This window comes from Periophthalmus magnuspinnatus, chromosome 4 (assembly GCF_009829125.3).
Source record: "Periophthalmus magnuspinnatus isolate fPerMag1 chromosome 4, fPerMag1.2.pri, whole genome shotgun sequence".
Taxonomy (NCBI): domain Eukaryota; kingdom Metazoa; phylum Chordata; class Actinopteri; order Gobiiformes; family Gobiidae; genus Periophthalmus; species Periophthalmus magnuspinnatus.
In genome coordinates this window covers 21,212,143-21,236,757 of record NC_047129.1, presented here as the reverse complement: position 1 = coordinate 21,236,757, position 24,615 = coordinate 21,212,143, and the positions used below count along the sequence as shown (strand labels likewise).

Below are 24,615 nucleotides of genomic sequence, written 5' to 3'. Positions count from 1 at the left end.
TGACATTTCACTCTCCTCAGAGTTTAGTGCTTCGCTCACTGGTTCTGCAGAAATCTACCATGTTTTTCAGTACCCTGTCATATTTATTTTCTTTCTTTTCTCCTTGTAAAGATCCATACTTCTTTTGATACAGACAGACCATGCATGTCCCTGATTGGTGAATGCACCTGTCAATCATGCCCATCTGAACTTGGTGACCACTGGTAACCAGATTCACATCTTTGTAATGTATTGAAGAAGTGCGTATTCCGGATCCTGGGCGAGTGGGCCTCAGCAGTGGATCTCATATGCGATCTGAGAGTCTATGAAGAGGCCGCTGTGGTTCAGGTACATGCCCTCAGATTCGGCTGTTAGCACAGGCTCTGCCTCTCCTCCCTCACCGGCCATCCTCCTCATAGTCCGTGTATCCTCCAGCTGTTTTGGGGCCACGGGGGGGCTGGAGGGGGGGCCTTGACCAGAGCAATGGGTGGAGCTCTCGGAGGGGGCGGAGGTGACATCAGGGGGTGGGACTACGGGGGGTGGGACAGGTTTGGCCCGGTTCAGGACGTACATTTCGTGGCCGCGCTCATCCCTGTACTCCTCCAGCTGGGCAAAAGTGGTGGGACCGTCCGAGTAGTCATTCACGTACAGGATACTCTCCTCCTGAGAACATGCAGAGAACAAGCAACTAGTGCTACTGGAGTCATAGTGCTGCAATAATGGGGTCATCATAGTGGTCACCTAAGTACCTTAACCCTAATACTGCAATGAGGGTGACCTTCGTACCGTAACAGCACAGTCATCGCTAGAATGCCGTTACAAGAAGAATTTTATCTTTGTGCTGTTTCTATAGTGATGTTACCATAGGACAGTTAGCTTGGTGTTGTTAGCATAATGTTAGTGCTGTTACTATGGTTCCGTGCTATGACCTCAGTGCTGTAACCTTAGGATGGACAGGCCTGCCTCCACCGGAGCATTCCTGTTCCTTTCACTTTGAGACTTTTCATCTTTGTTATCTATATGTTGTTGTTGATGTTACCATAGTGATGCTACCATAGATTATATTGTAGTGTGATCTTAACATTGTAATAAATCTATACTGATGTTACCATAGTAATGTAACCTTGATGATATTACTGTTGTTACTAAAAATATATTACCATAGTGATCTTCCTGTAGTTGTGTTATCACAGTGCTGTTACCATAATTGTGATACAGTACTGTACAGTAGAGTATGTGCTGTTACCATAGTGATGTTACAGTAGTGTTGTAACCATGGTGGTTACAGTCATGTTGTCACCATGTTACTTTTGTGATGTAGATATTATGTTACCTTACAGATGTTACTGCAACGATATACCCATGGTAATATTACCATAGCAATCGTGTAATGTTGTCACCTTTGTATTGTTACTGTAGCATTACCATAGCAATGTTACCGTAGTTGTGTTACTATGGCGCTGTTACCATAGTGATGTTACAGTAGTGGCATTACTATAGTGCTGTTACCTTAATTTCTGAGTCATGGGGCTCCTTGTCAGGCTGCTGTTGGCGGCTGTAGATCATCATAAGCAGCAGCAGAGCAGTCAGGGCTAACAGGGAGATGCCCACTGCGATGGCCGTCTGTGTGGCAGGCCCCAAAGCGCTAAAGGCCATGCTGCCCAGAGCATACAGCGGCTCGCGGCTCACTTCAGAGCCATAGCTCCGGGGGCGGGGCCAGGGCGGGGCATTCGAGGAGAGCTGGGACCATGAGGCCCACATGGAGGTTGAGGAGTTGATGGCCAGCTGGAAAGTGACTCTAGCCACACCGCCTGCGTTCCATGCCTCACACTCGTAAAAGCCTGCGTGTGCCACGGTCACATTACTGAGGAACAGCATGCCACTGCCCGTGTCTGGGTCAAACCGTTCAGCTCTCTGCACCGTCTCTGAGGGCCCCTCTGAAGGGCCCTCTGCTCGCCCCACCACACCGGCCCCCGGCTCCTGCACCAGGCCTCGAGGAGACAGGGCTGCCTTACCCTGGGAAGCCTTCCTCCAAGTTACCTGCACACAAGGCATCAACAGACCACTAGTACAAGCAGCCTCCAGGGCAGTGAGCTAAGACGCAGGGCAATGTTAACATATTAACGCAAGTGATTAATCAAAAATGTATGCAGCACGAATGAAGGCTGATTAATGCCTGCCTGTTTTGCTCAGTCTCACACGTAAGTTGGACTGGTAGGCTTACCTTGCAGGAGAAATGCTGTACTCAGGAACTGTGCTGATTAGACACGGTTAAATGTACACATAAAATCTGTCAGAACACGTAAATGAGCGTAGATCGGTCAGTGCACAGAAACGTGGTATGACTACTCCATGCAGCTAATCAAATCAAAGACACTGCGGAGATCTCCATCTCTTGAACAACTTTCGCTCCGTGAGGAAAATACAGGTGTATCTGTCACAGTAAGAGTCAGTTACATCCACAAGCAGCAATAAAGGGCTTTTAACTACACTAAACCTGCTGTTTGATCATGTACATTAACCTGGAACATGTGGTCACACAAATTCATTATGAAATGTAACTTCCAGACTTATATTATAGCCAGATGGACTTTAAAAGAATTTATTTATAATTAAATAAGATAATTCTTGTAAAAAGGTTTAAAAATGCACAATATTTATATCAGCGTGCAATGTGATTAATCGTCATTAAACATATTTCAAAAGTGTCTTTAATCTTACAAAATTTTGAAAAATGCTTTACAGCACTAAAAATAATGTATTATACTTACTTTTTGAACATCATTTGTTCAGAAGGAACATTGTGTTTCTGACACATGGGCGTTATTTGAGAGGTTGGAGAGACTCTTGCAGTAATGTTGCTGAGCTTACACAAGGTAGTAGGAAGCACATTCATGACTTTTAGGTTTTTATAGTTGAAATAGTGAAACAGTTCTCTCTCCTCTTGTGTAATTAAGAGGGCAAATAAGTAACAACTACTCACAGAGAGCAAATCTAGAGGTTAAAATTAGTACACTAATGCATTTTAGGATGAGATATTTAGACAAAACATTACCCAGCACAATCAACATGAGTAAATAGTTGGGCTGGAAGCTGACCTGTGGGCGAGGGTACCCTGAGGCATGGCACGACACCCGCAGGCTCTCGCCCAGCCGCACGGCCAATCTGCGGGGCTCCAGCTGCACCACGGGGGGTATGCACACCAGGCTGTTCAGGGGCACCTCCACCAGGCTGAGCTGAGACAGGCGGGGCGGGTCTGCACACACCAGGCGCCGCTCAGCAGAACTCAGGAGCCTCTGGCCCTCCTCATCTATCCAGCTGCGCAGCCAGTGCAGTGCGCAGTCACAGCGCCATGGGTTATCTGCACACAGGAGACAGGACCAGGAGCACCTGTCACACCTGGTGCTCACTATGTTTACATGCGCAGGAAAATCCAAGTTCAAATCGTCTTTGTCCTAAAACCACTCTCATCGAAGTCTACAGTAGGTTTTAGCTATTACTAATTGCCATAATTTTGACAGAAATATATAAGTGTCATTGCTTTTAATTTAACCTCCTAAGACCTCAGCTCTTGCATGACATGCTTTATTAATTTCTCTTTGTTATTTTGGCTGATTGGGATCTGATGAGTGTAAAAACAAAGAATTATCTTTTTACATTATGTAATTTCTGAGAAAAGTTATGTAAAACGAATGTCCTCATATGTGGATGTTTTAATAATTTTGATAAAACATTTGGATAATAATTTCCAAAAACTATTTATTAAGTGCCTGAATGTAGCAACATTTGACCTGAATGTAAAAACAATTGTGCTGCTGACAAGTGCAGGAAGAAATGTGCCTTTACAAAAAAAAAAAATTATATATATATTCTGAACATTCTAAACTCTTAAAAAGATTCTAAATTGAACATTTTTGCATTTTTGCTGTTCTTGTATGCTGTTCTTCTTCTTCTTCTAAAAATTTGCATTGTGGCCTAGACGACCCAAAATGTGTTGTCCACATATGTGGACGCCAGATCCTACTAGGTTAAGTTATTTTTTTTCACCACAGCACAAATAAACACTGAAGCACCAGTAAGTTTCATTTTCACGTTACGAACCAAAACCAAGCAACATGACTCAGTGCTGCTGATCTAAAACATGTGAGTATACATCTAAACACATATTTAGTGTAATATTATATTTAGTATAATATTTGCCTGGCTGTTTCTTATCCCGTGCACATGAATACCTCTCCTAGTCAGTGCCTAATGTACATCAGACTGCACTGTTACATGCAGCGGGTATCCAAGTAAATACCAGCTGCTCCAGATGTGTTATTGGGATCTTTGAGATTTGATTCATGACATTCAATCATAGTCAATGAAAAATCATTTTATATTGGACTAGGCCACATCCAGTTTTCCTGGTGTGCTTGTAAACATACTGACTGAGGGCTGAAAGGGCTAATGGATCACACAGGTTTGGGGTTGTGTTTAAGGCTGACACATACTTTACTAGACTGACTCACCGGTCATGCGGAGAACCTGCAGGCTGACCAGGGGCCGCAGAGAGGCGGGGCCCATGGTGTGGAGGTTGTTGCGGCTCAGGTCGAGAAGGGCCAGGGAGGAGAGGCCTGACAGAGCCTGATCTGACAGCACCTCAATGCTGTTCTGCTGAAGATGGAGCTCCTGGAGACGCTGCAGCACATATATGTACACAGGTGTTTACATGTGACCTTATGCTTAGCCAGTTCTGTGCCCTATTGTGTGATCTGTGCCTGTGCGTGACCTGCACCCGTGTGTGTTACCTGTACCCATGAGTGACATGTGGTAACATGTTTGACCTCTGTCCTGTGCCTTGTACCTATGAATGTGTCTGTGACCTGTACCTGTGTGTGTGCCCCTTGCCCACGCCCATGATCTGCCCCAGTGTGTGTGACCTGTACCAGCGTGTGTGACCTTTGCCCGCATCTCTGCCCTGTGGCCGCATGTGTTCCCTATTATCTGTGCTCGGGTATTAAGCTATATCCATGTGTGTTATGTTACCTGGAGGCCCCTGAAGGTATAGTCCAGCAGCCTGGTGATGTCGTTACGGGACAGGTAGAGGATGCGGAGGTGCTCCAGGCCGTGGAACAGGTCAGCGCTCAACAGGTGGATCCTGTTCCCGTTCAGAGCCAGCTCCAGCAGCTGAGTCTGGTGCTCAAAGCATCCTGGCTCCACAGCCGAGATACTGTTATTCTGTCAGGGAAAGGCCAGTCAGCCACACTACTACACACTTGTACAGTCGAGTCACACTAGTACAGGACAGCCACACTAGTACAGACTAGCACGGACTAGTACAGACTAGTACAGACTAATACAGACTAGGACACACTAGGACACACTAGGACACACTAGGACACACTAGGACACACTACTACTGTCAGCCACACTAGTACAGGACACCACACTACTAGACACTAGGGCACACTAGTACAGGACAGCCACACTAGTGAACACTAGGACACACTACTACAGTCAGCCACACTAGTACACACTAGTACACACTAGTACAGTGACACACAATAGTACAGGACAGTCACTACTACACAGTAGTACACAGTAGTACAGTCAGACACACTAGTTCAGGACAAAGGGGCGAGAGAGGGGTCACACCTGTAAGTAGAGGTAGTGCAGGTGTCTGAGAGGAGCCAGGTCAGCTCTGCGGAGGTGAGCGATGCGATTGTCCTGGAGGAAGATGGTCTGTGTGCCAGAGAGAAAGCACTGTTCATCGTTCACATACATGTGTCAACTCAGGTTTGTGCACTGTGTGTACTGAGCAGCAGATAAGACTGCGGTTACTAACGCATGGGTCACTCCGGAGTTCATGCAGCCAATATAAGTGTAAACAAAACTGCAATGTGTTCTCTCCAATATACACACATTTGACAGCTTAAACATTTATTATCCTATAACCTGAGACTCTTTGGTTCACACTAGGATCAGGACCAAACTTACAATGGCAACATGTAGATACAAAGGTATGACACAGTGCAGTCTGTAAGTAAGAACAGGACAGCAGTTTATGCTTGTGTGGATCCAAATAACTCATTTGGAAAGTATTATTTATAGTCATTGACAGTCTTTTTATTCACAACACATTTGCAAAATGCTAATTGAATTAAGAGGTCTAAATATATATTCACACTATGCCTCAACCAATTATCTCTCTATGCTATACTATTCAAATGAATATCTTAAGGCATGTGAGGGCCTCTGTGGGCATTGACAGGGGTCAGGGGGGTACCTGTGTAGAGGACGGGATATGTTTGGGAGTCTCCCGCAGATTGGTGGAGCCACACTCCACTGTGAGGCTGTAGCATCTGCAGCTCAGAGGGCACGGTGGAGAGGTGTTCCCCTGAGAAACCAGGAGGAGAACAGACAGAATGCCCCAGCAAGACATAATCCCAATGGGACACCTGCAACACACAGCACTATCAGAGAGCACCTGCCACACACGGACAGACACACAGCACTGTTAGAACCAGAAAGCACCTGCCCTGCTAGCCAGAGTGGTTCTATGGTTTCCATAGTTAAGGTCTGGCTATATAAAACTATTTTATTTATATAATGCTATGACAATAGCCCTACTATTTTATCCTGCTGGAATGCACCCACTTGCTGATCTGTTGCATACACTTTTCTAAATGTGACCTGCACCTGAAACCCAAATTTCTACTCTGCTCAGCCTCTGTTTTGCCTGGAATGTTGCACTGTGCTTTATTAACCATTATATATATATATATATATATATATATATATATATATATATATATATATATATATATATATATATATATATATATATATATATATATATATATATATATATATATATATATATATATACATATATACACACACATACATATTGCCATGCAAACAAGCAGCTGACACCACTCAGTCAAATATGTATGTTTTTTCAAAGTATTAATTTAGCAACAGGCTAACTGAACACATGCAAAAATAGATACATTATTTCCATACTGTGGAATATACCAGGCAATGCAGTAACATCTCCAAGACCCCTGCGATCACCAGCAATCTTCCACTCACACATATATAGACAGCCAAGGGTGTGTGTCTTGCCCAAGGACACAACAATAGTACGCACCAATCACAACTGGGATCAAACCGCAAACCAATTTTGTCAAATGGTTGGTTCATTGAAAACATGGAATAATGGTGTTATTTGACCATCAGCAACACGACAAAATCTGCCCGGGTAACAAGCCCCGCCGCCGAAGCCCTCTTGTCCATCTCTTCTGCCTGATGTGGATGTGCTGGTGCTGAGCGTGACCCCGCCTGGTCTGCTGCCGCGATGGAGAGCTTCACCCGAGCATCGCAACAAACAAGGCGCACACAATTCACCCTCATCCGGGACTCACCTGCACACAGCGGGGCTCTCTGGTACCCACAGGCCGCTTCAGTCTCCCCGCAGACCCTGCTCAATCCGGTCGAGAGCCCAATCCGGTTCAGCATCAGCACCACGCGCCCCTCTCTACTGAACAGGACACTTCCGCCAGACCCTCCAAAATAAAAGCCGCACCGGAAACTCTCACACTTGGATGAGCTGCAGTGCATGCCCATGGCCCTGGGTGAAACCAGAAATACTCGTTGGCTGATGGCGGTGACATGGATCAGCTGTGTGCAAAGTGACACACCTCCTCTAACAAGTGCTTGTTCGACAGAAAAAGGCGCACCACGGTCTTTCATCTACCATCCGTGACGATAGACTCAGAGCATAGTAACCATGGAGCTATACCTCCAGCTTGATATATATATATATATATATAGAGAGAGAGATTTTAGCAGCCTTATTCCTGTAGAGACCAGATCAAGCAGTGGACTTATCCTGGCCCTTCTGCCCTCTGTGGCTATTTTTGTGAAGAGGAAAAATGTGGATCCTACTTTTTGTATACAAGGCCAGTGTAACTTTTTATACTTTTAACACATTTCCCTACACCAGGGTTCATGGCAAACCTTTTTCAGACGGCTGCATATAGATATAGGTCAGACAGTAGTCTTACAGTGAATCATTGAAAGAGCTGCATTTACACAGTTTTAACCACACCACCACATCTTCAGGCTAGGCTTGAATCATTGGTGTTGGGTCAGCATCATTGTTTTTATTTACAGTAAAACTTTAGCTTTTGAGCATTTGAGCCAATTCAGCAATAAGCGAGAGGGCCAAGAAAAAATGGTTTCAGGGCTGCATTTGGCCCCTAGGTCATAGTATGGCCTCAGGGAGAATAAGGTGTAGCTCAAAGCTCTGTGCATTTAAAGAACTGTATGTGTGCCCTTAGTTTAAAAAAAATATACTACAATCACAACTGCACCTAGTTGCCTGTTCCTTAAACTGCACATGGAGAACACCTACAAGCTTTTCTCATTCTCACTATAACGAGCTCCAGAATTCACTCGCTGAGCTGCGGAGTCTGCACTGGCACTGATTAACCCTGGACTCACCCCAGGTTGCAGGTGCTAAGGTTTAGGTAGTAGTTTAGGTAGTTTAGGTAGATTCAAATCTGCTTTCTGACTGGATAATCATCATGAAAACCAAAACACAAAATTAGCTAGAACAAAGAACTTGGCCATCATGTCCAATGTTTTAGTAATTAAGAATAAATCAGATCAGAAGAAATAAATCATTTGTTATCCATAAAAGCTATATTTGATTTCAACATGTTTGCCTTGTGTGTGGGGACACAGATAACATTTAAAATGTAAATCTTACATTCGGTTCCTTTAAGTGCGTAAACATTCTAGCTTTGTTTGGGTCATTTTGTACCAACCATGCTGCCAGCAGAGGCCAGCAAACCTAATCCCAGTATTCAAATTGAAAGTAAAGACAAATTGTGGAACATGTTTGTCATACATACATACATCATTTAAATTATAATACATAAAATACCAATGCAAAGATGCCCCAAGTGTTTATAAAGCCTTAAATGTTCCCTCTGCATGGCCCAGAACACTTCTCTCTCCTCCACATGAACAGTAATGGAGACAACCAGCGGCATAGGAACACTGGGAATGGGAGCTGAGACTACAGCTCTGAAAAAGTCACCTGGTTGTACATGGCATTCATAACATTAGGCTACACTCTACATTGTTTCACCTATTGGCCTACGCCATATGAAAATAGAATCAACAACAGTAGAAAAAATACTATGCACTTCCATGAGACCAACGCCATGGGACAGTGAGTCAGTGCAGTCCTTAGCCTCAGTTAGCTGTGGAGCCCATGTTAGCTGCAGTGCCCGTGCTAGCTTCGAAGGCTTCATGTTAGCTATGGGGGCCCTGGGGAAAGGCAATGGGGTAGATTTGGCTGTAGTGCTCCACAAAGTGAACCTCCAGGCCTTTGGAGATGTAGTCAGGCAGGTCGGAGAAGTCCTTCTGGTTCTCTGAAGGGAGGATGATGCACGTGACCCCAGAGCGGCGAGCCTGGACCAACCACAAACTGTTAGCCCTAGCATCTTCATTCAAGTAGCTTAACTAATTTAGATTTAATTAGTTAATCTTGATGATTTTACAGCAGTGTCACTCAAACTGTGGTACGTGAGCTATATAGGCCTCTCTCATCTTTTTAATTGGGAGAACTTGCACAATTGGTGGCTGACTACATACTTTTTTTGCCCCACTTGTATATCATACCAAAATCTCAATCATACTTACAGCAATAGTCTTTTCTTTGATTCCTCCCACAGGCAGGATCTTGCCAGTGAGGGACACCTCTCCAGTCATGGCCAGGTTCTGCCGCACTGATTTGTTTGTGGCCAGAGACAACAGGGCGGTTACTATAGTGCATCCAGCACTGGGACCATCTTTAGGAGTCGCACCCTGAAATAACAGCACTAGTGGAGTCAAGTAGGACTTCAAGATTAATGGACCGTAATTTTGAAGTACTAGAATTTCCTCTGTAAACAATAAAATATCTTGACTTAATCTGCATAAAACAGCTAACCCTGTAGTTTAGATCTCTGCAAACATGTTCTGAAATGTGATTCTTGTATTAGTTTGTGACTTCAGACTTCTTTTGTCTTGTACTGAAAATGTGAACTTTGGACAGAATCCCAATATTGAAACATGAATCGCAAATCTAATCACATTTGCAATGCTTAAAAAAAAATCTGATTCTAGAATGTTATATATTCCTATTGTACTTTGCCATGAAATATGTAAAATGTCTATTCACAAATGTTTAACCTTATGATTTCTATCAGTTACTACACCCATTAACTTTGTATTAAAATGAATTTTAGCTGCAACTATCTGTATTAAATGTTATTGGCTTATATAATGTGTTAATGTCATCAAACTAAGCACATGAATGAGGCAGCGCTGCACTAGTTAACCTCCTGTGTCACTGTACCTCGGGCACGTGCAAGTGCAGGTGCGAGTTCACCAGGAAGTCGTTGTGAGGCTGCTGCTTCATCAGAAATGCTCTGGCAAATGTGGAAGCAATCTTGGCGCTCTCCTTCATCACGTCCCCCAGCTGACCTATGAACACACAGGAAGATATCATGGACTGGGTTCATCCAAAGGTTAAAGTGGGATGAAACATCTAAACTCGGCCCACAACCACATTTCAAATAGAGCTGCTAAACTGGGCAGTACCTATAGAACTAAAAGAGCGTGAGCGGGGAGGAGGGGCAGTTTTTGGACATATGACAAACTGGTCTAAAAAGTCCTGTATGATGTCACATACTGCTTGAAACAGCAATGGCCATTAGAGGCAGCACACACTCGCAAAGCTCCAAATTTATCTAGGCTGCCAAAAAATTGCAAAAAGGAAATACTAGGAATAATAGATAAAAAGGTGGTTTAATGTTTAGTTCCACTTTAAAAACACACAAAAGAATACAACCTGCAACTCTAGACAAGTAAGGACACAAATATCTGTGTAATCCCTCAGTTGGTCAGGTCTGAACCATCGTAAAAGCCAAAGTTATATTTGTCAACTGAACAAAAAAGTTGTAGGAGTGAAGACATTTTGCTGCTCATCCAAGCCGCTTCTTCAGTTCTGGTCAGATTGATGGTGGACATTGCCTTATAGCTATCGGCAGGGAGGCACTAACTACACTGAAACTGTAAACAGCTATTGTATACAGTTTCTGTATGTAAGATAGGTCTATTGAGTGATTGTAAGTGTGAACTGAGCCTGGGACCTACTTAGCATAATCATCCAGTAGGCTTGTTGATTATAATCATAATCAACAAGCCTACTAGAAAAAGGATTCCAGATCTTGAATTTTAATTTTAGTCCAATGCGTGGGCCTAGATATGAGGCCAATGAATCCTGTTCAAATTGTTCCCATTCATAACTCCATCCTCAGACCCAAAGCAAAAAAGAGAACAAAGAAAAGTGCTAGCCAAAAAAGACATTTTTCGCCAATCTTAAATTTTGGGTCCAATAAAATTCTCCGAAACCATAACAGCTAGAGCCATGTGACTCTCTCACATTGTGCCCCATCCCAAATAAGGCTCCTGTGAAGTCTTTTATGAATTTTTGAAAATCAAGTTTCAAGAGATCGCTAGAGAGTCACTTTGTTGGATAGCTCCTTAATTTGCATATAATTGCATTCAGCTCTCAAATGCGTGAAAGAGAAATGTTTTATTTTTTTTTCCAAAACTTGCAATTTTGTCAAAAAATCACCATGACCACACCCAAAGTCATAATCAAAATGTAACTGATAATCTTTAATTGCACATGGGTCTAGTTGGTTTTGGCTAAATTTGAAATGTTTGTGATGAAAATTGTCCTAAATGCGAGGGTGTTTTGTCATTCCTGAGTATGATCCAACATGGCCGACTTGCTGTACGTTTTAGGGCAGGGCCATAATATCATTTTTGTCATGTCCTGACATGTTCAATTTTTTTTTTTTTAACAAGAGTTTCATATTTTTACGTAGATTTTTTTCTGGGTTGGGCTCCCATTGGCCCAATGAAAATCAAAGTTTGAGGGGGGCGTTACCGAGTTGTCTATCATTATTTTTTCTCGGGGTCTTTGGTGACAATTAGAGCTCATAGAGTTCTAATTTTTGATACCAGTCACTGGCATGCCGGGGCATGTTGACTACTTGATTTTTACCATTTAACAGGCTCTGGATGCAGTTTTAATGAGTCCCTCGCCGGGACGTTGTCCCAAACTCGGGTATAATTAAAACTGCAAGCAATGATAAAGGCCCTTGCCACCTCTTGCGACCGCTGGTACTACTTGATTTTTGCCATGTCATTATGTCCAGCTCAGAAATGTGCACACGCTTTTTTGGGTCTATTCAAATCTGACAATGTTTATGAAAGACATAATTTTTATTTTTACATTTTGTTGAAAAATCACCACCACCAAATTACCATACCTCACATTTTATTTAAAACTTAATTGATAATCTTTTATTGCACATGTGTTTTATGTCTTTTTGCCAAGTTTGAAGTGTTTTTGATTAAACTTTTGACATCTCCAACAGTGATGAGTGATTATATCAATCTTGTATTTGATCCAATATGGCCAACTCCTTGTAGTGTTTCCGGCGGGGACATAATATAATTTTTACATGTCCTGACGTGACCTATTTTTGATGCTAAATTTCGTTTGTCTATGATGACATTTCTCTGGGCTGGCCTCCCTTTGAGGCAATACAAATCAGTTTTTGAGGTGCACATTCATGCTCAGGGTCTAATAAATGGTTAGCAATCTGTTGGACAGCCATACTGACCTGTGACCTCCAGAGAGCCTTCTCCTTTGTTCTCTGGCCCGGCTGGAGGGCGCCTCACTGAAGTCTCGATGAACAGCGTGGAGCCACCTACAGGACAGGACACATTATACACCTCAGTTCTGTTATTCACATGGATTTGACTCTAGGGCTACAAGATTCATCGCAATGGAATCGAAAAAGCAATTTGAATGGATCCAATTGCCCACGTTACAAATGATATCACAACCTTAGACCAACAAAATGGCACATGGCACACATTCTACATTTATTTAAAGAAGACACATTTTTAAATTACAATATTTAACTATAATGACTTAATAAAAGAAATAAAGTTGTCAGCCTCTCTTATGGATAGCTGTAGATCACATTAGGGAGTACGGGATTTTTTTTCATCCATGCAAAAGTGCAATACTGCCCAGTCCTACGTTTATCACTGGTTAAGAAAAAAAAATTGGAGAAGGAAGTAAGTGCAGAGCAGTGGGAGTGTACCGGTGGCGGTGAAAATGGAGGTAGATCGAAGCAATAACGTCTTGAATACAGGAGAATCATGCTACATACAACTCCAGAGAGTAAATGAGAAAATAAACCATTAAAACATGGTTAAAAGCTCTGAAAAGTATTGCAAAGTAAGTCCACTTTAAATGCTTTATAACCAGAATTTGTATGAAAAGCAAGTTCATGCTACAGAATGTTAAAACTGAAAATGAGGAGGTTGTAGTACATACTAGCTTTACTTTAGCCTTTGATTGTCTAAGAGGATATCTCATTTCGTCAGTCCTTCAGGACAACTTTTAACAGAAACCTATTTTAAAAAATAATCGCTAATTTAATCGCAATGCTTGTCAGAAAAATCACAATTACATATTTTTCCCAAATCGTTAAGTCCTAATTCACTCTTCGAACAGCCCAGTGTAGTTAGGTCCATAGGAGAGTGTGGAAAGAAAGGATGTGTATGTGTCTTACCCAGGGCGGTCCAAGCTAGCCCCATGACCACGCCTGGGGGGGTGTCCTGGTACATGCGATCCACGGTGAACAGAGGTTTGCCCACATACTCCTGCAGATTCTCCACAGTCACGCTCACGGATGGCTGCTCTCCGTTTACGATGCAGAAAGCCACCTTGCGGAACACCTGCGGACACACACAGTCAGCAGTCTAGGGCCTGTGGTGGATCTCCACTGTTGGATCCATGTACTATCTAATACTTTAAAAACTGTACACAGTTTGAAACATTGTTGGGCAGGCCAACAATGTTTTGACAAGAGCTTTATTTATGCTGGCCATAAGGAAACGGAGCAAAGCACTATAGTCTAAGTAGTTCCCTCAGAACTTGCAGCACACTACTGCTACAAAACTTTACAGACCGGTCCTGGTCCCAGGTGGAGCAGAGCCGTACCTTCTCCACCTGCTTCTGGAGGTTGCGGACCCCGGACTCCCTGCAGTACTGTCGGATGAGCAGGTTCAAGGCATCTGGGGAGATACTGGCCTTGTCCTCGGAGAGTCCACACAGGGTGCGCAACTGAGGGACCAGGTACCTCTGAAAAGACAACACACAGAAATTCTATTAAATCCACTAAAATGTAATTCCTTTGCTTACTAGTCAAACCTCGAAAAAATGCAACACTATAACTAAATGAACGCAAGGCTAAATTAGAACTTGATTCTAAAGACTGTGACTAAATAACTATTTGAATACATTATCTCACAATGAAAGGGACACGCAGAACATTTTTGTCAGATGGACGGTTAATATATTTCATTGGACATTGTGTTGCCTAATACATAAAATTAAGAGGTGGGTAATCGCAAAAATTGTACTCAAGTAATAGTAATGTTACTTTAAAATAATATTACTCCAGTAGAAAAAAAAATTGGTTAAACTACTAGTCAAGTAAGAGTACCTTAAAGAGTAACTATCAGAACAAATTACAAATCATAAAATCTGATGAAGTTTACGTATTTGACAAAACATTGAATATTGCACAAATTTGGTATTTTCACAGTAGACACAAAAATCAGACAATACAACAAATGTTCAAGTCATTTCATGGAGGGTGTCTACTGGCTGAGCTTGAGCGGAACCAGGACCCCAGTGTGCACTGTACCTCTGCAATGGCCAGCTTCTCCTGGGCCACATATCCAGACACGTTGATCATCTCCATGCGGTCTCGCAAGGGCTCGGGAATGGTGTCCACCACATTGGCCGTACAGATGAAGAGCACCTGCAGCAGAACAAGCATTCGGTGGGATTGCTCTGATCTCCTAAAACATGTGAGGGCAGCATGGAGAGCGCACCTTGGACAGGTCCACGGGCACGTCCAGGTAATGGTCCAGGAAGTTGGCGTTCTGCTCAGGGTCCAACAGCTCTAGCAGGGCAGAAGACGGGTCACCCTGGTACCCCCGACCCATCTTATCCACCTAAGGGGACATGAGACACACCACCACACATGGAGACTATGTATGTGATCAGCATTTAAACAGTAGTGACAACTCTAATATATGCTCTCATGGATTTAGATGCAGACTACATGTAAACATCATGGCCCATATTCAATATATAAAATAAAAGACTTAGGCTCAGACCTCATCTATGAGCACCAGAGGGTTCTCCGTCTTGGTCTTCTTCAAACACTGGATGATCTTCCCTGGCATCGCCCCCACATAAGTCCTCCTAAAGAACACAAGCATACATGAGTCCTCATGTCCACTGCACAGGACAGAGGAGCTGTCCTCATGTCCACTGCACAGGACGGATGAGCTGTCCTCATGTCCACTGCACAGGACGGATGAGCTGTCCTGATGTCCACTGCATAGGACGGAAAAGCTGTCTTCATGTCCACTGCACAGGACCGAGGAGCTGTCTTCATGTCCACTGCACAGGTTAGGGGGCAGATGAGCTGTGCCATACACACCTGTGTCCTTTGATCTCGGCCACATCGGTCATGCCACCCACACTGAAGCGGAAGTACTCGCGGTTGAGGGCACGGGCAATTGAGCGAGCGATAGAGGTCTTGCCCACGCCTGGGGGCCCGTAGAAGCACAGGATCTTCCCCTGAGTGGAGCCCCTGAGCTGGCTCACAGCGATGAACTCCTGCAAACAGCCTCCGTCAGTACAAACATACCACAGAGACTGAGAACCTTCAGCTTGGTTAGCACTCACCAGGATCCTCTTCTTAACGTCATCCATGCCGTAGTGGTCTTCGTCTAACACCTCACGGGCTCGGACCAGAGACAAGTTCTCCTCGCTGTTGCTGCCCCAGGGCATGCTGGTCAGCCAGTCCAGATAGTTCCTCGTCACACTGCGGAAGCACACAGACTGTGGTCAGATTAGACAATTCATCTGGGCATTCAGATGTGCAGGAGTTGTTCATTGGTGCCCACTGATATCCTATAAGACTATTATTGTGAAAGCCAATAGTGCTATGGTGTAAATATGTATGAAGGATACTAGGACTAATCCAGTGCACTGTAATGGCAATACATCAGTAGGACCAAACATACTTGAACTCAGATGAGTGGTTGTCCAGGAGGCTGAGTTTGTTGAGCTCCTCAGTGATGACCTCCATCACATGCTGAGGAACCGTCCGGTTTTTCAAACGCTCTCTGAACTTCTCCTCGATGGCATCTTTGTCCTCTTTCTCCAGACCCAGCTCCTGCACATACATAGCAGTTTGATAGTGTATAATACTTTATTGTCATACCAAAGATCCAAAATTAATTTAGCAATCAAACAGCAGCTCCATCATGTAAAGACAATAAAAAGATATTACAGACATACATACAGAACATTTAACAAACACCCTGTACTCCCATTGTTACATCTTTTATCTTACATCTCTTTTAGCTTTGGCACAGACTGATGCCTGAAGGACTGTCAGTGCCTGGCACACAGTACCTACATTTGGATAGGAGCAGCATGCTTCCTGTGAGTTCTGCACATAATTGCACATTGTCTGTGTAATCCCTGAGTCGTCCTGGTGTGATCCATAATAAATTGCACATCATTCAAAAAATTGCACATTAACAAAATGTTCAGTACCTTCTTGATGATCTTGAGTTGCTCCTGCAGCAGGTACTTCCTGTGTGTCTGCTTTATTTTCTCCTCCACCTGAGAGCACAGGAACAGGTTAACCGTGTGTGTGTGTATGTGTGTGTGTGTGTGTGTGACCTCTGACCTCTCTGCCCAGACGCTGCTGCAGTTTACTCAGCTCATACTCCTTCTTGAGTAGAGACAGGGCCTTGTATAGCCTCTTGGGAATCTGCAGATAACAGCGAGAAGGTACATTAGTGTCTAATAATGCTCTAATCATGCTTTCCGTATTTGGATTACTAATAATAGCCTTACGGCGGTCTCCTCTAGGATCTCCTGCAGCTCATGGGACTCTGCTCCAGTCAGGGCGGCTCCCATGTCGCTCAGGTAGATGGGGTTGTCCACGACCCTCTGTCCTGCCTGCATCATCTGCAACACGGACTCCCTGCGCACACAAACACACAATTGCGTTTCTTTTCTTCTTCGGGACTTGGGGAAATGACATCGAGTTCACGGTTCTGTTTATACAGATTAGGCTACTCATTTCACTAAAACATAGTTTGCATAATTATACATAGATTTCATTTAAAATCTTGCCATATTTTTTTTTGTGTTTTATTCTGGTAAAGTTTGACTTCCTGGTTGGACACTGACATGACATATGTAGCCGAAATCCCATAACATGCTGTAACACAGCAACCCTAAATCTAAATCTAAATCTAAATCACTCAATGGCTATGATTAGACACAAATAAATGAAATAATTGCTCATCTTTTGCATAGGTAAAAATATTCTGTTTTATAACCGCTTTCTGCTAATGCTGCTTTCTGCAATTTTGTACTTTATGCTAAAAGTTTTTTTTTTTCCCACAAACTGATAATATTCACTTAATTATAACCACTTGCTTTACCAAAACCTAACCTTAACCTATCATCAATCATGTTATAGATGTGATAATAAAGTGGACAATGGTCTTATAGAGTTTTACATGAGACTTGGGAAGGGGCTGACCTGTAAAGGGGGTTCAGAGCAATAATGTCCCTGATGGTCTTCACGATTTCTGCCGTCAGAGCCTGTCAACAACACACACACATACATAAGCCACAGCTGCCGCATGTGTGCAAACTCAGTCAGCAAGAGTCCAACGTAAACCCAACCAAGACACCATGTTAACAGGCAGGTTAGCTAACCTGCTGCTAACCCTGTAGTTGAGACCTCTACAGCTATATTCTGAAATGCATGGGATTCTTGGATTAGTTAAGCAGTTCAGATTTCAGTCTTCTCTCAAATGTCAACTAAAGACATGGCAATCAATTGGTCGGCTAAAAATGTAGTAAAAGCTCTCAAAACTATTACATATCTCAAGGCATCTGACCCAAACTGCATCCATAAGACTACATCTGCATGGATGTTCATGTGAAAACAAATATTAATGCAGAAAAAAAGTACAGGGAAGTATTTACATATAAATACCAAATAATGCTGTTGTCCTATATAAATCCTAAATTTAAATAAAATGATTAGTTGACTAATACATATTCTGGTCGACTAAGACACTATCGACCAATTAATCGACTACACAACTAAAGGCCTAAAGCCTTACTAAAAATTAGCCATTTGTTTCCTCATATGCAAACTAATCCCAGTATTTGTGGAACCATGCTTGTATGCCTTGTTCCCAGTCTCACCTTGACCTCCTCGGTGACAGTGAAGCTCTGGTGCTGAATGTTGTCCACCTCCACCATGAGGATGGAGGAGGAGGGCAGAGGCTGCAGCTCTGGACTCAGGTCTGCATCAGAGATCTGCAGAACATGGGGAGGAATAAACTCTTTAGGGGACTAGTGGTGGGAAGAGTACTGCCAAAATTTACATGGATTGCATGCCTAAAAATGAACTTGATTATAAGTACAAGTACTGCTGCCAGCATTGTAAAGTATATAGTACAAAATATAATACGTAATAATCTTATAAAAAACTTGAACTATTTGAATCTGAATTTAGTAATTTGAACCTCAAGCTGCATATTCTCTGAGCTCTGACCAATCAGAGCAGGCGATGTTTGTAGATACGTGTTTGTAGACAATAGAAAGGAGCCAATGCAGCGGTGACGCAGCCGTGCATAGGGACAATTGGAACGTGTGCTGTATGCAGTAATTCTAGTGATTTTAAATTTAGCCTATTGAGCTTTGCCATTAAATATCCAAAAGGTAAATTCACAAATGTTGAACCTGATCATTTCTATTAGTGACTGGGCACTTGAACTCACTACATTAAAACATACACCTGCATTTTAGCAATATTCATTTTAGCTGTCCCCATCTGTATTACATATTATTGGCCTGCTGGAATGTCATCTGAAACCCAGCAAATTCTACATGTGATAGAGAATATTTAAAAAATATATGTTATAAAAACCTAACAAAAAAAGTATTGCAAAAGAAAAATAAAATCTCAACTGGACGAAATGTTGTAGGAGTGAAGATGTTTCGAAGCAACTTCACTCCTAAAAAGGTTTTGTCCTGTTGACAGATTTTATTTTTCTTTTGTGATGTATCAGACATGGATGACTGAGGGATTACACAGATATCAAAAAAAAAAAAAAAAAAAAAAAATTATAAAAAAAAACATCCATTCTATTACAGTAATGTATTTGTAATTGGTTATTGTCCACCCCTGTAGATAACCTCTGAACTGTAAAAAGTTCCGTTCAGAAACAGTTCAGCTCCACACCAGCTCCAGCCTAACCTTGCTCTCCACCTGCTCGGCTAGGCTCCCTGGGGGGTCCCTGCGCACCCGTTTGCCTTTCCTCCGCAGGGACAGGGCTGCTTTGGGCTGAGGCTCGGAGTCAGAGTCTGGGGACACTGTGGGCTCCTCCGGTTCCACGTCCAGCTGCCGAGTGATCCGGATCCTGAGGAACAGACAGAAGGGTCAAAGATGTTGATTTTCATCAGGATTAGACATGTGATTTTTTTCTACTGTAAAACAAAAATGAACCTTTCAAAATGACTCAATAGTGCCACCTCAAAAATTGAAATACATTATGGCAATGACAGACCTTTTTCATTGTAAATGAAATTTGGTACAAGCTCATGTCATGACAATTCAAAAATTCTATTATGACCCCACCCTAAACCCTACAGGAAGTCAGCCATTGTGTGTGGAGCCCAATTTTTGCCAAATCTTTCTCTCACATTGATTTTTTTCTTAGTCGGGCTCCTATTGGCCCCATGTTTGAGGTGGCGCCACAGAGTCGTCTTTCATTATTTTTTCTCAGGGTCTTCGGTTACATAATTGTGAGCTCATCAAGTTCTAATTTTTTATACTATTTTTTCAGGCACCAGATGCGGTTTTAATTATTCCCTTGCAGAGCCTTTATCCCAGGCTCGGGCCTAATAATTTCCGGAGCTCGGAAAATGGCAAAACTCAGCACGACCCAACATGCCAATGACCGGTATTAAAAATTAGAACTTGATGAGCTCTAATTGTGAATGAAGAACCCTTGGACAAACTTGTCCTAGGGTTTTTACCTGACAGACTTCAAACTGAGGTAGCGTCATCAGAACATATCTGGGATCAAAAGTTGTTAAAAGAATATGTATAAGTCTCACGGTGTGGTCATGATGAGCTCTTAATGAAGTGGCCATTTTTAAAGTAAAAAAAATCCCTTGAAACTTTACAAAAGTGTTCAGATTCAAACTACCCAATGTGGTGTTTGTGTATTTTAATGACCTGGACATAATGATGTGCAACTTAAACTTCTATCTTTAAAAACAGCTCTCCAGTGCCCCTGCACAGTTATAATGGGGCAGAAAATTGTAGTTTTTTGTAGACTAATGACAGTTGGCTCTGGGGACATGGAATGTCACCTCGCTGGGGAGGGGGGTCGCGTCCCTGCGCCTTTGGGTCGGGAACAGGTCACTCACTGTTGTGTCGGCCTACGGGCCAAACAGCAGTGCAGAGTACCCGGCCTTCTTGGAGTCCCTGGGAGGGGTACTAGACAGTGCACCAACCGGGGACTCCGTTGTTCTCCTGGAGGACTTCAATGCCCATGTGGGTAATGACAGTGACACCTGGAGGGGCGTGATTGAAAATCAGAAATTCTGGCAAACTGTCCGATGCCTCAGGAGGGGGAAGCAGTGCTTCACCAACACTGTTTACAGTGCGGGTGGAGAGCTGCTGACCTCGACTGGGGATGTTGTCGGGCGGTGGAAGGAATACTTTGAGGATCTCCTCAATCCCCCCGTCATGTCTTCTGAGGAGGAAGCAGAGACTGGGGACCCGGAGGCGGACTCGACCATCACCCTGGCTGAAGTCACCGAGGTGGTTGGCAAGCTCCTCGGTGGCAAGGCTCTGGGGGTGGACGAGATCTGTCCTGAGTACCTCAAGTCTCTGGATGTTGTGGGACTGTCTTGGCTGACACGTCTCTGCAACATTGCGTGGCGGTCGGGGACAGTACCACTGGACTGGCAGACCGGGGTGGTGGTCCTCCTCTGTATAAGAAGGGGGACCGGAGGGTGTGTTCCAATTAAAGTCACACTCCTCAGCCTTCCCGGTAAGGTCTACTCCAGGGTACTGGAGAGGAGAATCCGACCGATAGTCGAACCTCAGATTCAGGAGGAGCAGTGTGGTTTTTGTCCCAGTTGTGGAACACTGGACCAGCTTTATACTCTCCATCGGGTCCTCGAGGGTTCATTGGAGTTTGCCCAACCAGTCCACATGTGTTTTGTGGACCTGGAGAAGGCATTCGACTGTGTCCCTCGTGGTGTCCTTTGGGGGGTGCTCTGGGAGTATGGGGTCTGGGGCCCTTTGCTAAGGGCTGTCCGGTCCCTGTATGACCAGAGCAGGAGCTGTGTTTGCATTGCCAGCAATGCACTGTTCCCAGTGCATGTTGGACTCCGCCAGGGCTGCCCTTTGTCACTGGTTCTGTTCATTATATTTATGGACAGAATTTCTAGGCGCACCCAGGGGCCGGAGGGGGTCTGGTTCGGGAACCACAGGATCTCATCTCTGCTGTTTGCAGATGATGTTGTCCTGATGGTTTCTTCGAGCCAGGACCTGCAGCAGGCACTGGGGCAGTTTGCAGCTGAATGTGAAGCGGCTGGGATGAGAATCAGCTCCTCCAAATCCGAGGCCATGGAAAAAGGTGGCTTGCCCTCTCCGGGTGGGTGGTGAGTCTCTGCCTCAAGTAGAGGAGTTCAAGTATCTCTGGGTCTTGTTCACGAGTGAGGGAAGGATGGAGCGTGAGATTGACAGGCGGATCGGTGAAGCGTCTGCAGTGATGCGGTCGCTGTATCAGTCCTCCGCAGGATGGCTGGGCGCACCCTTAGGGATAGGGTGAGGAGCTCAGTCACACAAGGGGAGCTCAGAGTAGAGCTGCTGCTCCTACATGTCGAGAGGAGCCAGCTGAGGTGGCTCGGGCATCTGCTCAGGATGCCTCCTGGATGCCTCCCTAGGAAGGTGTTCTGGGCATGTGCCACTGGGAAGAGGCCCTGGGGAAGACCCAGGACACGCTGGACGGACTATGTCTCTCGACTGGCCTGGGAACACCTTGGGGTCCCACCGGAGGAGCTGGAGGACGTGTCTGAGGTGAGGGAAGTCTGGGAGTCCCTGCTTAGACTGCTGCCCCCGCGACCCGGCCGTCCCGGATAAGCGGAAGAAAATGGATGGATGGCTGGATGGATAGATAATGACATTTGGTACACACAACTTTTATGTGACCATGAGTAAAAACTTCTATGGGGACCACACCCCAACACAAATGGCAAATGGCAGCCATTTTGAATGTAATTATACAGATGTCCAAAATCTAGACCTCATAATTGTCTTACAAACTTGTCTTAGGGTTTTTATCCAACAGACTGAAGCAGCATCATTCTGACATATCTGGGATCAAAGGTTGTTAAAATATTATTTTTTTTTAAGTCTCAGGATGTGGTCATAATGAGCTCTTAGCAAAGCAGGTATTTTAAAAACATAAACATTTCTGTAACTTTTGCAAACATCATAGGATTCAGACAAACCCAATGTATCATCTGTGTATTTTTATAAACTGGACAAAATGACTGGTGGATTAAAATTCTATCTTCAAAAATAGCTCTCCAGTGCTCTCTGCAAAGTTACAATGGGCCATAAATATTTATCTCCAACATGGAAATAAAAAACAAGTAGAGAGTAGAATTGTTCTTTTACTATGGGGATCATATCTGGACAAATAAGGGATTACAGAGACAACTAGTTAACTAGTACTTTTATGCGCAGAAAGTTGCCATGGCTCATTTTAGTCGACAAATGGCAAAAGGCATGTCTTTAGCCCAAAGGAATTTGTTTGGGTTATTCTAGCCATGTTTGCTTGGGGCTGGGGCTTACCTGCGGTGTCCCATGACGATCATGCGCAGCTTGTCTCCCAGGTCCTGCATTTCGTGGATCTGCACAAAGGTTCCAGTGGTGTAGATGGAGTCCAGAGACTCCACTACGTCCGATTCATTACTACAACACATGTACAGCTGTGAGTGACATATGCATGGCAACAGCACAGGTAGAGATATGAGTGACAGGTACATAGCAACAGCACAGATAGAGCTGTGAGTGACAGGTGCATGAAACAGCACTACTCTAAACCTCCCTGTGACCTTTTGACCTTGTAGATTGACCATTAGCAATGGCAGTAAAGCCTGATTATTGTAATGACAAAGATAAAAAATGTATGGGATTCGTATAATACTTTAGTTTACCATTTTCAGTCTTCCCTTTGTGTGAAATATGAACTTTAAACTTAATTCACCTTTTAATATTTCAGATGTTAGTTGTATTTTCCAAGTTTCCTAGTTCATTTCAATATTACATGCATTTTTATTGTGTGTAAGCTTTGTGTGCTGTGGCCTTCTGCTCTTCTAAAGTCCTGACCTCAATGTGTATCTGATACTGAGGATGTAAACGGGATATGTCTAATCAGCCTGGGTAAAATACTACACTAGGACTAAACGGAGTCTTAACTGGCACTAAACAAGAGAGAGAGACATAGTCCAGACTAATATGAGCAGCACACAGACATGGACAGTCCACAGTAGTGGCTTCTGACCCCTGGGGAGCACACACCTGTCGTCTCTCTTGAGGAACACTCCGGCGTAGGGCTGAGCCAGGCGGACCTTCCGCCGCAGCAGCTCCATCAGCTCCGGGTTCTTCACCTGCAAAAAGACAAACATCACAGTCCATCTCTGATCATACCTCAGGCACTGAGAAGAGGAGCCAACAGTTAAAACACTAGTTTCTACAGCAGCAGCATATCGCCACAGCATTACTAAGCAGCGCGCGGAGTTGCGTCATGTGTCCTCGATACGACCCTGAGGGATGGAGAGGCTATGTGACGGCAGAGCTGGGTGTGGGGCGGGGGACTCAAACTCACCTCTATAATTTTGATAAAACGGGGGAACACCGGGTTTCTGCTGACGGCAATTAGCGGCACGTTGGGGAACACTTCTGGCACCATCATAGGAGTCAGGGCGGTCATGTGGGGGCCGTTGTATCCGCCGCCGTCTCCATCTCCTCCGGGCTCCTCTCCCCCGGGCGCCCCACCGCTTGCGCTGTCCTCTCCACTGACCCGGTTCCCAAAGGCCCGGACCGGGACCAGCAGGTAACGAGAAGGTGCACATAAGTCCTGGCTCCACAGCGTGTGTTGCAGTCTGCACCCCGCTACAGCCGCGCGGACGGCAGGCTTCGTGTCCGCCCCAAGGACCCTAAAGCCATAGTCCCGGAGGCCGCTGCCCGCCTGGCTAAGACAGCGCCGGGGCATCAGAGCCCATCCCCGGAGCCACACAGCACCCGCTAGCCTGTACGCCGCCATGTCCATATGCGTGTGCGATCACGTGTG

General features: G+C 44.3%; 2 protein-coding genes across 2 annotated transcripts; both read right to left on the bottom strand.

Moving 5' to 3' along the window:
• Positions 1-243: 243 nt before the first annotated feature.
• Positions 244-6,405, bottom strand: LOC117370282 (leucine-rich repeat-containing protein 24-like). The gene is made up of 7 exons (XM_033965673.2): positions 6,248-6,405; positions 5,617-5,703; positions 5,008-5,199; positions 4,491-4,659; positions 3,078-3,340; positions 1,489-2,019; positions 244-642 (listed from the first exon to the last, which is right to left on the bottom strand). Exons 1-7 carry the CDS (start codon positions 6,401-6,403, stop codon positions 271-273), a joined length of 1,770 nt encoding a protein of 589 aa, XP_033821564.1. The 5' UTR covers positions 6,404-6,405; the 3' UTR covers positions 244-270.
• A 2,243-nt stretch (positions 6,406-8,648) lies between these two features.
• Positions 8,649-24,615, bottom strand: lonp1 (lon peptidase 1, mitochondrial). Its single transcript, XM_033965081.2, has 21 exons — positions 24,151-24,615; positions 23,844-23,932; positions 23,115-23,234; positions 19,494-19,656; positions 18,437-18,550; positions 17,760-17,821; positions 17,063-17,192; positions 16,893-16,976; positions 16,757-16,825; positions 16,219-16,370; positions 15,878-16,016; positions 15,630-15,808; positions 15,301-15,388; positions 15,013-15,135; positions 14,823-14,939; positions 14,114-14,254; positions 13,683-13,848; positions 12,720-12,806; positions 10,376-10,503; positions 9,679-9,843; positions 8,649-9,447 (listed from the first exon to the last, which is right to left on the bottom strand). The coding sequence occupies exons 1-21, from the start codon at positions 24,592-24,594 to the stop codon at positions 9,289-9,291; spliced, it is 2,919 nt and encodes a 972-aa protein (XP_033820972.2). The 5' UTR covers positions 24,595-24,615; the 3' UTR covers positions 8,649-9,288.

Bases quoted from the DNA above. Each gene is read 5' to 3' on its own strand.
- lonp1 (XM_033965081.2), bottom strand. From the start codon at position 24,594: ATGGACATGGCGGCGTACAGGCTAGCGGGTGCTGTGTGGCTCCGGGGA. The intron at 18,551-19,493 runs GTTAGGCTGGAG...CATGTTCTGCAG, and splicing joins CCGAGCAGGTGGAGAGCAAG to ATCTCTGATGCAGACCTGAG. The intron at 15,389-15,629 runs GTGTGTATGGCA...TGTGTTCTTTAG, and splicing joins GCCGAGATCAAAGGACACAG to GAGGACTTATGTGGGGGCGA.
- LOC117370282 (XM_033965673.2), bottom strand. From the start codon at position 6,403: ATGTCTTGCTGGGGCATTCTGTCTGTTCTCCTCCTGGTTTCTCAGGGG. The intron at 4,660-5,007 runs GTAACATAACAC...TATGTGCTGCAG, and splicing joins ATACCTTCAGGGGCCTCCAG to CGTCTCCAGGAGCTCCATCT. The intron at 643-1,488 runs GTAACAGCACTA...GCATGTTCTCAG, and splicing joins CCCATGACTCAGAAATTAAG to GAGGAGAGTATCCTGTACGT.